At 31.5% G+C, this 13,657-nt stretch overlaps 1 protein-coding gene across 4 annotated transcripts in view; it reads right to left on the bottom strand.

Moving 5' to 3' along the window:
- TFPI (tissue factor pathway inhibitor) overlaps nucleotides 1-13,657 on the bottom strand; it is an 87,582-nt gene that overhangs the window by 44,159 nt on the left and 29,766 nt on the right. For 3 of the 4 annotated variants that reach the window (XM_074215535.1, XM_074215534.1, XM_074215537.1), the window contains one exon: nucleotides 4,450-4,560. In XM_074215535.1, the coding sequence (XP_074071636.1) occupies nucleotides 4,450-4,546 (97 nt within the window). In that variant the 5' untranslated portion in view covers nucleotides 4,547-4,560. Of the gene's footprint in view, nucleotides 1-4,449; nucleotides 4,561-9,137; nucleotides 12,045-13,657 lie in introns of those variants that run through there. The other variant, XM_074215536.1, reaches the window with a different exon arrangement.

Here is a 13,657-nt window from a genome sequence, read left to right as displayed (position 1 = left end):
TTTACAACTTTTCTGATTTCTTTATGATATCTGTTTAGAAAAATATTCACTATTTGTGATAATCTTCATAGGACTAGTATTTTATAGGAGTCAATACCTTGGTTCTATATCATGGAACACTCTTTCCATGTTAAGGGATAATGATCAGGCGAGAAGCTTGAAACTAAAATTTATTTCCAGTAGACTAACAATATTGGTTGAGGTAGTCAAGTGGATAGGAATCAAAGTTTCCCTTGGAATAGGATGACTAAATGGGAATTTAAAGTTATGTATTTGAGCCTCCTTGTCAGTCACCTAGACAGAACCATGTGAATAAATGTATCTACATGGGAAACACATACTGACACTAGTAATAAAGAATACCCTCACTTTAGCAAGAGGGATGACCTTGACACTCTTAAAACTTGCTTTGGAGTAGGCAACAAAATATCCTCTTAGCTCTAAAATAACTTTCAAAATAAGATGTAATTTTCCTTAAATTTCCTTGGATTTCATATAATCCTCTATTTATATAGTTATACATGTTTTTAAAGTCTGTCAATAAAGTAAGTGCCTTTGAGCTTTTAGATGATTCTTGCATATATTTTGCTTAGCTAAATATATTGTCGATATGGCAAAGCAGCTGGCAATTGACACAGAGCCAATTTCCCCTTTCATTTGCAGCAATTTAAATAAATACTTCCTATCCAAACATTCCTGAAAGCTTTTTCAGGCCAAAGATTTGCACTCTCCATTTATGACTTAATGGATATTTAAAAAAATTCATAGAATACTGAGATTCAATTTAAAGTCCAAGACAAAAATCCAGCAAATACAAAGTTGTGTCCAGAATCAGTGTTGGTGAAAGACCCTTATCTTATTTCTGAAGCTGGGATAGTAACGGTTGAGTATTGCACTGTGTTTACATTGTAGAATCTTTAAAAAATCATTTAAATTCTTTTGATCTCATTTCCTTTCATGGTGAAATGAAAAGTTTAGACATTATGATTTCTCTAGTCCACTCTAGCTCTGAAAGTACAATTTTCTAATAATTTTATACTACAGTGAATTTTTATTTATATAAATAATTATATCTATAATAGTCTCACATGATCCTTATATCTAGGGAATTACCAACTCCCAAGATTCTCCATATACATTGGTAAATATGAATTATGTGGTATTTTGGCCACAGAAAAATCCAAGTGCTCCAAAGATTATTTGTAGATTCAACAAAATTAACCTAATGTATTAAATAAGATTTTTTTTCCATCCCCTATATGATCTGACTCTCCTTTATCTTTTCTAATACTATAAATATTTTTTAAGTTTTTTTTTTTTTTTTGCAAGGCAATGGGGCTAAGTGGCTTGCCCAAGGCCACACAGCTAGGTAATTATTAAATGTCTGAGGCCGAATTTGAACTCAGGTCCTCCTGACTCCAGGGCTGGTGTTCTATCCATTGTGCCACCTAGCCACCCTATGCTATAAATATTTTATCCTAAACTTTGTCAAACATTTTCATGGGTAAAAATTGTATAAATTATATAAATAAAAAATGTATAAAATTGTATAAAATATTTCGTACTATATATATGCACATACATATATATTTATGCATATATATTTCTTAGTGAGAAACAATAGCTCTTTATCCTTGGCATTTAAATAAAAATTGATATATACACATATGTAAAGTTATGCATACACATACATATGCATGTGTTCTTACATATCACATACACATATATAGAGTACCTCTACATTTAAAAGCATTGTAAAAGGGACTTGGATCAAGTTGTGTGTAAAGCATTGAGCTAGGTCCTAGGGTTTGAGGTGGGGATCTGGAGATAAAACATTTTCTTCCTGCATGGAACTTTCATTTTTAGAAAGTAAATAAGATAGCATGTACAGATTGCTAAAATTTATAATAATACATAAGTTCATTAGAGATGTTCAAAAGAAAAATGCTGCATGATATTTTAGTGGAAATTTCTGTTTGATTTTTATTCATTGCAGAAGCTTTGCGACATCCCAAATTAATTTTTACCACATAAATATTTTTACTATATCATTTCTTGAAATTATTTGGACCTGCTATTTTGGTACATGGCCACGAGGTGGTAGTATAGTACCACAGGCATGAGGTACTCTATAGAAGATTATGTCATAAGTTTAATTGTAATCAAAAGGGTAACCCTGCAGTTTTTACTCCTTTTTAAAGCAAAAACACATCCATTTATAAAGTAGCAAAGTAGTTTAATATATATATTATGTATATATATATATATATATATATAATATTAATAAAAACCTCATCATTCTTCTAATCTAAGTTACTTGAGGAAAGGAGTTCTGTTTTTGTAGATCTAGTATCCAGTACAATGTCTGGAATCTTTTAATAAATGTTTACTGATTAATGTCTATCCTAAAATTAAAGCATACACATTGATAATTATAGAATCTAGAGCTAAACAGAACATTAAAAATCATTTAAGGGAATTCTTTCATATTGCAGAGGGGAATTTGAAAATCAGGGTGATTTAGTGTCTAGCCTGAAAGTCACACAGTAAAATGAAAGACTGAGAAACTGAATCTAATTTAAATTAGGTTCTTCTGCTCAGCATTCCATGCTCTTTGCACAAAGCTTGTCATGCTTACCTCCCATCATTGATCTCAATTCCTTTTATGGTGAAATGAAAAGTTTAGACATTATGACTTCTCTAATCCACTCTAGCTCTGAATGTGCTCTTTTCTTTTCTTTTTTGCAAGGCAATGAGGTTAAATGACTTGCCCAAGGTCATATAGGTAATTGTTAAGTATCTGAGATCACATTTGAACTCAGGTCCTCCTGACTCCAAGGTTGGTGCTCTATCCATGTACCTAGCTTCCCCTTGAATGTAATATTTTCTAATAACTTTATATTACAGTGACTTTTGAATAAATATTTATAGCTATAATAATCTCTCATGATACTTCTATATCCAGGGCAATATTAACTCCCAAAGTTCCTCATATACTTAGATAAATTTGAATCAAGTGGGTTTTTTGAACATAAAAAAACAACAAAATTCTCCTAAGGTTCTTTGTATATACAATAAGATTTCTTCCTTACCTTTCATATGTATATATTTAACTCTGGGTTCAAACCATGGAATTTGCCAAAGATTACCCTCATTAAAAAGAAATGTCTCTCAACTTTTTCACCTACATAAGTGAAGAATTAGTGAAAGTTTGGGCAAATAGAGTTTTCGGTTTGCTTCTGATTTTGGTGTGCCAGAGAGGGCATGTGAAGTGGTAATAAGTTTTTCTTAGTCTTCCTAAAAGTAGACAAAGACTTTTGAAAGCAGCTAAAGAAATCAGAAGTCAGAAGAAAAAGAGAAGTTCTCCTTCCTAAGCTTTAGATAACCCCAATACAGGCAAAGAGATCTGTAATCATTCTCTTCCTCAATGAGGAAAGTCTTGTTTAAATAACAATGACTTATCACTTGAGTTCTTTTGATAATTGCTTAGTAGAAAATTCTTAGAAAATTCCCTGAGGCACATATAGGCTACAGAGGCACACAGAGATTGTATGACTTGCCCAGAATCCAAGGACTTGGTATGAAATGAATCTTACTGGAGTCTTCCCTTCTTCAAGCACAATTCTTTACTGAATTGTCACTTATTAAGACTATCCTTTAAATTGTTCACAATATGCTCAGTTGTTCAGTCATGTCCAAACATTGATGACCTCCTTTTGGTGTTTTCTCAGCAAATATGCTAGAGTAGTTCTCCATTCCCTTCTCTAGCTCATTTTATAGATGTTGAACTGAGGCAAACCTGTGATTTGCCTCAGGGTCACAAAGTTGTGTGAGGTTAGATTTGAATTAATTCTTGAAGATGAGTCTTCCTGACTACAGACCCATCCTTTATCCTCTGTGCCACCTGGCTATACATTGTCCATAATTTGTTATTATTATTGAGTTGTTTCAGTCAAATCTGACTCTTATGACTTTGTTTGGAGTTTTCTTCACAAAGAAACTGGAGAGATTTGTCATTGCCTTTTCTAGATCATTCTACAGATGAGGAACTGAGGAAAACAGGGTTAAATGACTTACCCATACTTTACCGCAATTGGTAAAGGTCTGAGGTCATATTTGAACTCAGGAAAATGAATCTTCTTGACTCCAGGACTAGCACTTTATCTACTGCATTACCTAGCTGCCCTAATAGAAGGTTACTATAGGACCAATAAAGAGCTGCTAGGCTTCCACAAACTCAGACTTTGAATTTTGGATTAGTTTATTGGTAAACTGAATAAAGGAAACATAATTGAGAAGTCATTTTCTTTGTACCATGGATATGGGCAAAATTGAACCAGAATATCATTGTTACTGCAGTGGAATAAGAATGTACTAAATAAGAGTAAATAGTTAGAACTTGATAATAAAAAAAAATATTAAGTAACTTGATATAGATAAAAATTTTACCTGTAATATCTTCTTGATCATCTTCATCTTCAGAGTTAGCAGCCAGAGACTGATTCAGCAGTAAGAGGATGACAATGAGCATGTGCTCTTTCTTCATCTTGGTGATTATTTCTGAAACGTATGTTATATTTATATATGTATATATTTATATATTTTATATGTATATTCAATTAAAATGTTTAATAAATCAAAAGTCCACAGTACATGCTTTTATGCTAGGTAAACAAGTCATAGTCAATTTAATTCTATCTTTAAATATTCTTACACATATAATTTTAGCAAAACATTTCAGTTTTCTTTCACATATATATCAAAATACAATGTAGAATATATTCAATTATATTGTACAATCAGTATGTCTCTTATAGCAATCAAGGAATCTCAGAAAGGTCTTTAGTCCAATCTTTTCATCTTACATTTGAGAAACTGAGAACTAGAGAAATGAAAATTGTTTTTCCTTTGTTTTTATTTTGATTTTGTTGGGGTTTTTTTTGTAACAATGGGGGTAAGTGACTTGCTCACAGTCACATGGCTAGGCAATTATTAAGTGTCTGAGGTCATATTTGAACTCAGTTCCTCCTGACCCCAGGGTCGGTACTCTATGCACTGCGCCACCTAGCTGTCCCATGTTTTGATATATTTTTTTTAAGGTTGTAAATTAGTTTTTGGGAAAACTCAACTAGAAACCAATTCTCTAGAAATGTTGTCTATTGACCCTTCTATAACAACACTTCAGATAACCCAAAATACTGAAATGATGATCACTTGAATTCAGTTGATTGTTTTTGCATGTTTTATGGTTTAGATTATTCCTGAGAGTCAATAAAAATTAGTTAACATTTTTCAGCTCTCATTAAAGAAGAGAAAATGGTGTGCATATTAATTACTGATTTCTAATTTCAAACTTTTTTACTATTTTTGCTATTTCATTTTATGCTATTTTTTCTGTTTAACTTAAATTTTGTCTATTTCCTCCACTTTCCCCCCAATCTTCGAGTTTTTTTTTAATTCTAATGTTGGCTCTCATTTTCAAGGTATTCTGATTTTTTTTCCGATCTTTATATATTCATTTTCTCATCCTCATTTCATTTGTGCTGTTCTTATTAGCTATTTTCTAATCCTATTTTCTAGATGATGAATGACATGGAACATACCACAAAAGGAAAATACCCAGAATTCTGACAAGTTTCACTTCAGCAGTTCCTTCATGTGGCTTCTTGAGTTATTTAAACCAATTTTGTTGTGAAGGTGATGTTAGGTGACAAGCTGTCACCTCAGTGCTGCAATGAAGTGCAGATTTAAGTTGCAAAATGGGACACTGGATGCTTGTATTTAAAAAAAATAAAATTTCTGAATTAAGTGTAACGTGCTTAAGAAGGAAAAAAGTAGACTCTCCTTGGATTCAAGGGTAAGACAAAGGAGATATAAAATGAAGTTGAAGGATATAGGGGCATACAAGTTCATTTTTAAATAGCAATTCTATTATCATCAAAAAGATAAAAGAATGAAACCATTATGAGCTAAGACTTTCACAAGTTGAGATAGATGTCCCATAAAAAGCTGTTTAGAGGATTGATCCTCACTCTTTGTCTATGCATTTTTAAATTTCAACACCCTTCAATGTAGTGTTCCAGGAGGAATGTAAATGAAAATGTTAGTTAACACTTTTTCTTTGATAATTTTCATTAGATAACATTAATGCTTTGATTGTATTGTTCCTCAGAGAGTCCATGCAAGTTTCTCCATTTTCTAGGCAGACAACAGTGATTTTGACAGTTTAAAAGATTTGTTTGAAAATGTTCACTTCAGAGAAATAACTAAATAAGCATTTAGTTATTATTGTTCAGTCATTTTCAGTCATGTCTGATTCTTTGTAACCCATTTAGACTTTCCTTGGCAGAGATGATGAAGGGGTTTACCATTACTTTTCTAGGTCATTTTATAGCTAAGGAAACTGAGAAAAGGGAGTCATGCATCTTCCTGAATCTAGGTCTGGCCCTCAATCCACTGTAACACCTAGCTACCCCAAATAAATAGTAGCAAACATTATTAGTTCTGAGTATCAGCAAGTGTCTAGTTGCTTTTCCTGATTTAGAGAATTTGATACCATTGAAGGGAGAGGGGGATCAGTGAATTTTAATTTGAGATTTATGGAAGTCAATCTGGTATAGTAGGAAAAATGAAGTCAAGAGACAGGGTCAAACTCTGGCTCTTATTTCAATTCAAAATTTTAAAAATTGCTACTATGTGCATATGACTTCAGTAGATTCTAGGGTTTGGTGAATATGATTTCAATGGAATTGACATTAGGTAAGGACCTAATTCCACCAATGCTGATCACTAGGGATGGGAAGATTAAAAAATCAATACTCCTTGATATTAATACTTGCTATTAGAGAAAGAGTTGGGGATTCAATCCATGTGTAGATCAGGAAATGCCAAGTCTGTTACTTTCTCAACTGGGTCCTCATCTCAGCCAGGTAATCATTTTGCATCTTCATAATCAATTCTCTCACTTCTGAGGTAGAATGTCCCATTATCAGTCCCCTGGAGGTGTGTATGATCATGCCATTGATCTTAATTCTTACAGCTTTCAAAGTTATTTCTTCAGTGTGGTTGATATATTATAATATATATTTACATATATATCATATATATAATCTGAATTCTTTATCAATTTATTAAAATATTTGAAACAAATTTTATTATATTGATACAAAATGATTTTATATTAATTTTGCTCCAAACACTGTCCAATTTCCTCATCAGTTTTTGTCAAATAGTGAATCCTTATCCCAGTAGCTGAAGTCTTGGGGTTTATCATTTATTATTATTATTATTATTATTATTATTATTATTATTGATACATTTGCTTCTGTTAGTGTTGTAGCTAATGTGTTCTACTGATCAATTTTTCAATTTCCAACCAGTATCAAATTTTAGAATGACCACTTTGTAATATCATTTGAAATGTGGCATGGTTGAACCTTCTTTGTTCATACTTCTTTTAATATTTTCCTTTGAATTCTTAACTTTTTTATGTTCTGAGTGAATAAATCATTTTGATTATCGTAAATGCCGAAATTAACTATAGTATAATACACATATAATAAAAATAAATGTGTATATAGAATGATTTGTGTATATATATATTTATGTACATATACATAGTATATATATATATATATTTATATATATATAAATAATTTGTGTGTGTGTGTAAATGTATGTCTAATGGTAGCTATCACTAGGAGGAGGGAGGAAAGAAAGAAGCAAAAAGAAATTGACTTGGTAACTTTATTATATATTTAGAAGGACTAGAAATGTGTACATAATATATTTACAGGTTCATCTGCAATTATCCCTTTGTTATGATGCATGAAAATATTTATTTCATTTCACAAATTAAAAATAAAATAAAATAATTTTTTTTAAAAAAGCATATTTGCTACTTGGTGGATTCTGGACACTTCTCAGCCTTAATCTCTTCATATGTAAAATGTGGATAATAATAGCGTCAACTATACAAGGTATAGTGAGGTTCAAATGAGATATGTTAAGAACTTTGGAAATTTTAATGCATTGTACAAATGTATTGTACATAGGAAAAATGACTAAAGTGATTTTAGTTTCTTTTTCTGTAATATTGTATAATTTTATTTTATTATTATCAATGGAGGATATCTATATCTCTACATTCAAATACATATACATCTATATGTAAGTGTAAATATATAATACTTATACTTTTATGCATTTTTGTGAGGTTTTCATGTCCTCCCTGCACTTTTGCCCTTAGAATTTTCTACTACTGTCAACTTTTTCTTCTTTGAAGATCATTAATGATTTAGATTCAGCATAAATCATAAGTCAACCAGTCTAGAGACATTCTCAATATCAACTTGTCTTAATCTCAAAATTCCTTGACTTCATCTTCCCCTCTCTTCTTCCTTCAGACTCTGAAAATCCTTCAGACTTTCTTTTTTTTCTCCAATATATTAGTCTTTGAATCTCCAGCATTTAGCACAATCTAGCACATAGTATAATAAATGATTCTTTTTGACTAATGGATTGATAGCATATTTAATTAGGGGATGGAAATATATCAAAGTTTGAAGCTTAAACCAAAATATACAATTGCTAAATGCCATATTTCTTGGTGTGTTCTTCAAAATACTTTTTATTTTCCTTACATAAAATATAAAGTTAATCTGATTCAATGCATTTAATAATTTAATAAACATTTAATAAACAGAAACTATATAGAAGGTATTGTTTTAACCACTGAGAAAAAAATGAAAATTAAATCCTATATCCAAGGAGTTTATGGCCAATTATAATAAGTAGACATTTACAAAATAACTACATTACAAAATATTATTCTCCCCCCAAAAATAAACCTTACAACTTTTTACATCTTAAAAATAAAAACTTAGATTTATAGCAAATTCTTTCATTACATATACTCGTTTTACATGATTTGGCATTGATTTTATAGATTTTGACACACATTCTTTAATTCTTCATAAAAAAAAACATACTTTTATGCCAGTGGATATAAGGTATAACCTTGATTTTTTAAGGACTGGATTTGACTGTAGCTCACAAGCATTTAGGCTTAAATCAGAATTTTCGAATATTTGAAATTTGTTTATCTCTATCTTTTGGACAAATTTGTTTAACTCTACCTTAGCTTTTTGTGTTATATGCTGTGGTGTGGTAATATGCTAAAGTATCCCATCTCCATTTAGGGCTTTCTGTAATCCTGGAACAAGTTTGCTTTTTAGTATCAAAATATCGCAATTCATCAATCTCCATTGTCTTAATAGAAGTAAAAAAATATCTGTGAAGAGAGATGAGAAGTATGTTTTACATTCTGACAAAGATACCTAGATCTATATAAAATAATTTTATGGTATAACCTTGAATAAAAAAGAGAATTTCATTACTAAAATTCTTCTCTCCAATCTATAGAAGTTCATTTTTTGTGTCGGCTTATACATGGCAAATGGCTTTTTTTGTTGTTTTTAACTTAAAAGCAATAGTTAGCAGGCTCTTCTCTCTGTTTAACCAATTTTAATAGTCTTCTTGATGTCCATCCAACCTCAAGATGTATCTCTGCCACACTGTAAAAGAATAAATTACAGCATTTCAAGCTGTCAGGTCACTCTCAGATCTACACTTACTTTTTGTTGATTAATACGATTTTGCTGCAGCATTTTGTCAGATGATGCTATTAGTTTTTAGGTTTGAATTCACTTTTCTTTGTCTTTTGTTACCCTGACCCTCTTTCATCATGGGGCTTGACTTGAAAGTCTATACTTGAAATGTATGATTTTCCCCATACCAACAGCTGCTGCAATACTTTTAAAAGTCATTGAAATGTGATCTTTAAGAATTACAACTTTTCCATATTTCTTTAGATTAATATCATTTTTGTAAACCACAGTATTAAAAACATAGCAAAAGGGAGAGAGGAAATAGGAGATTTGTGGAGTCCAGCACACAAATAAAAAAGAACTGATTAGAGATGGAGAAATTATTCATTATATGGTTTCATAGGTTCAGGGTCAGATGCTCTGAATTACCCTAATATCAGTAGAAGCACACACACACACACACACACACTTAAGAATGCCACAGAATACAGCCATATAAATTTTACTTCTTGTCCCAAATAATTCCCTCACTGCTTTATAATAATTATGATGGAAAATAATGAGATACATTGGAGAAGTCAGAGTGGTTAGGAAGCTTCAAGGAAGAAAAAGCACTATTTCTAATTTCAGAGATTAGGAAAATCACAGAATCATATAATTCTGATTTCAAAGGCTACCCTGGAGAAGGCTTCATGGAACAGGTGGCATTTGAGCTGTCTCCTGAAGTAGTCAACAGGATGGATGAAATGGTAGGGCACAAGGGAGAGAATGTTCTAGGAAGAGGGAATATCACTCACAGGGGCATAAAATTAGGAGAGGTCAGAACAAGTTCAAGATAAAATGAGTAATCCAGTCTGGCTGGAGCACAGAGTATATAAAAAAAAGAGAAAACTAAAAAATATGGAAGAAAAGGAGGGTGAAGCCAAAGTACTGAAGATGCCCAATTAAGGAGTTTGTTTGTATTTTACTCAGTAGAAAATGTTGAACCACTGGAGGTTATTGAGTGATATGCCCAGAACTTTTCGTCAGAAAGACTCTTTTGTCAGTGATACAAAAGATGAATTGTGTGAAATAGAATGCCAGCGTAAAGATATGTGTAGTCAAATCCTCCTTTTTGATATTCTTTATATTCACTCTATATTATCTAAACTGGAAGAGAATGATAGGGGGAAAAACCTGTTTGACTTGGCAACAAAAGTGTGCTTTTGTTACTGTCACTGTTGTGTGACCACAGGCTTAGGGTCTTTGATGATTAGGTTTTTCATTTGTAAACTGTGAATCATAACAGCTATAGCAATCTATCTCACAGATTTCTTGTGAAGATCAAAAGAATTAATGTATTTACAATTCTTTGAAAACTTCAAAGTTCTAAACAAATGCCAGATGTTATCTCTTATTGTTCTCATTCCAAAGTATTTTGAGCATTTCATGGTGGCTCAAAGTTAATATAATTTTTTAGCAATGCTACAATTATGGAAGCTAGACAATTCTGGGAAGAAAAAGAGTAAAAATCCAGATTTTTTTAATTATACTTTTGGTGTGTTTTAATTCTCTTCATTCAGAACTGGCCTACTCTCATCACCTACCTTCTGAAACATGGAAGCCTATTTAGTCTGAGGTGCACTATTATTGTTGTTAAGTCATTCAGTTGTATCTGACTTCATGAACCTATTTGAGGTTTTCTTGGCAAAGATACTGGAGTGGCTTGCCATTTCCTTCTTCAGTTCATTTTGCAGATGAGGAAAGTGAGGCAAATAGGGTTAAGTGACTTGCCCAGGGTCACACAGCTAGTAAGCATCTGTGACCAGATTTGCCCACAGAAAGATGAGATTTCCTGATTTCCAGATCAGTACTCTTTCTATTGCACCACCTAGCTACTCTCTATGAGGTGCACACTATTTTTAAAAAATATTAATCTCTAACATTTATATGGTATCTGAAGGTTTACAAAATACCTACAAATATTATATCATTTCAACCTTATAAGAAACCTGAGAGGTCAATGCTATTCTTATCCCATTTTTATATAAGAAGAAATTGAGTCAGGAGCAGATTAGGGACTTTCCCAAGGTTATACATCTAGTAAGTATCTTAGACTGATGCTAACTCTAGATTCTATCTAATATATCACTTAGTTTCCTTGGGTCAACATCAGATCAAAATAACCAAAAGAAATAGATGGTACAATGGAAAGAGCATTGATGTACAGTTAGTGGACCTGGTTTCAACTCCTACCTCTAAAGTTTCCTACCTTGTAAATTTGGACAGGCCATTTAACTTCTTTCATCATCTCTCCATTGAAGGGTTGAAATAGATTGTTTCTAATATCTCTTTCATTTCTTATCTTAATCTAAAAATCTGAATACAAAAGTGATTCTTCAGATTTCAAAAGGGGAAAAGAGAAGCAATATATAGATTCTTAATAAATTTAAAACAAATAACTATTTCTTTTCTTTGACATATCTAATAATTTAATAATATTTAAAACAAATAACTTTCTTTTCTTTGATATAGCAATATTTTCCTTGATATTTTTGTATTCTAAAGTTTGCATTTTTTAAATTTAATTTCTTGAATAGTTTGTACAAATGGAAAACTCCCAAAAAGTCAAGCAAGAAAGATAAAAAGAAAAAAAAAACCTCAGACCACAGAATGGTATGTCTGCTAAACCATATTTCCCATCAAATTACTTGGAAAAGTTAGAATTACTTCACTAAAATAAGAGGAACAATCTCAGAGGTTAGTACATGTCTTTTTCTTCTGGGGAAAAAGACCATTATGTAAAGGGGTGGAGCAGAGAGAGACATGGTGGGAATGCAAATGTTTGGACCATTTCCCTAGGGGAACCTCAGTCTGACAGTGTACATCTGCCACATTCCAAATTCAAGCAAGTCAGTACAGATCTTTGTTCTCTTTTTATTAACATTCTCTACAATTACACATTCCTAAGTCTTTGAGTCATCCCTCAGATCTTATTTTTGGTATAAGAATAAGTCTACTATGAAATCAATACAAAAATGGGATATATTGTCCTGTCTTACTTTAAAAGATATTATATAAGTAGAAGTTTATTCTACATGACAAGGTTTTAATTTTTATAGCAATGACATTGATTGAATCATTCCTTAGGACTTTTTAAAGGATGCTTTTAATTAAAGAAAAAGAAGAAAACAGTTTTGTAGATGAGTTCTCAAATCCTCACTGGAATACTTAGACTGGTCTCATTCTGATATACACAATAGCTTTGATCAGGATAAAATGTAAGCTAGTTTTCTCCTCCTTAGAAAATCTGTTGGGCAACTTGTTGGGGGGATAATCATATTAATGCTACACTTAGTGGTGATATCCTAACAATTTAATTCTCTGAAGTTCAAAACCTTGGGGCTCAAGAGATTTGCCAGTTTCAGTCTTCATAGTAACTGGAATTATAGGCCAGTGACAACATGCTTGTACGATGAATCTCTTAACAGGAAACATTATTTGGACACTATTAATAGGAACTTATTAATTTAGGTCATATGAAGCAAAACTCATTTCAGAAGAATTTTGACAATTAGAAAATAGAATGTATGTTATTTTATTCTTTTCTTCTCTGAAAATAAAGGTTATTTAGTTATTAGATAATTAAGAAAGATATTTAAGAAAGCCTCCATCCTTCAATGTTAATTTTTGTTCTTAATTTATTAATTTTTTCAACCAATCTTTTATTTTTTTCTAAATACATGCAAAGAGTTTTCAATGTTAATCCTTTTGCAACATTCATCCTTTGAGTTCCACATTCCATCACCTTTCTTCTCTTCTTTTCCCTCTTTGCTGTGACAACAAATAATCTGATATACGTTGTACAATGTACAACCTATGTTGTACAATCATGTTTAACATATTTCCATATGTCATGTGTTCACAATTTATTATTAGAATAATTTATCATAATCCTCATAATTAACCTGGTTAGTTCAATGTTGAGTCTGAGATTCTACAAATGTTTTCTTTTATCTTTCTAAACCAAGTCCTAGTTCAAAGCATGCATGTAAACAACATGATATTTT

The sequence above is a fragment of the Macrotis lagotis genome, chromosome 1, assembly GCF_037893015.1.
Source record: "Macrotis lagotis isolate mMagLag1 chromosome 1, bilby.v1.9.chrom.fasta, whole genome shotgun sequence".
Taxonomy (NCBI): domain Eukaryota; kingdom Metazoa; phylum Chordata; class Mammalia; order Peramelemorphia; family Peramelidae; genus Macrotis; species Macrotis lagotis.
This window is presented reverse-complemented; position numbering and strand designations above follow the sequence as displayed.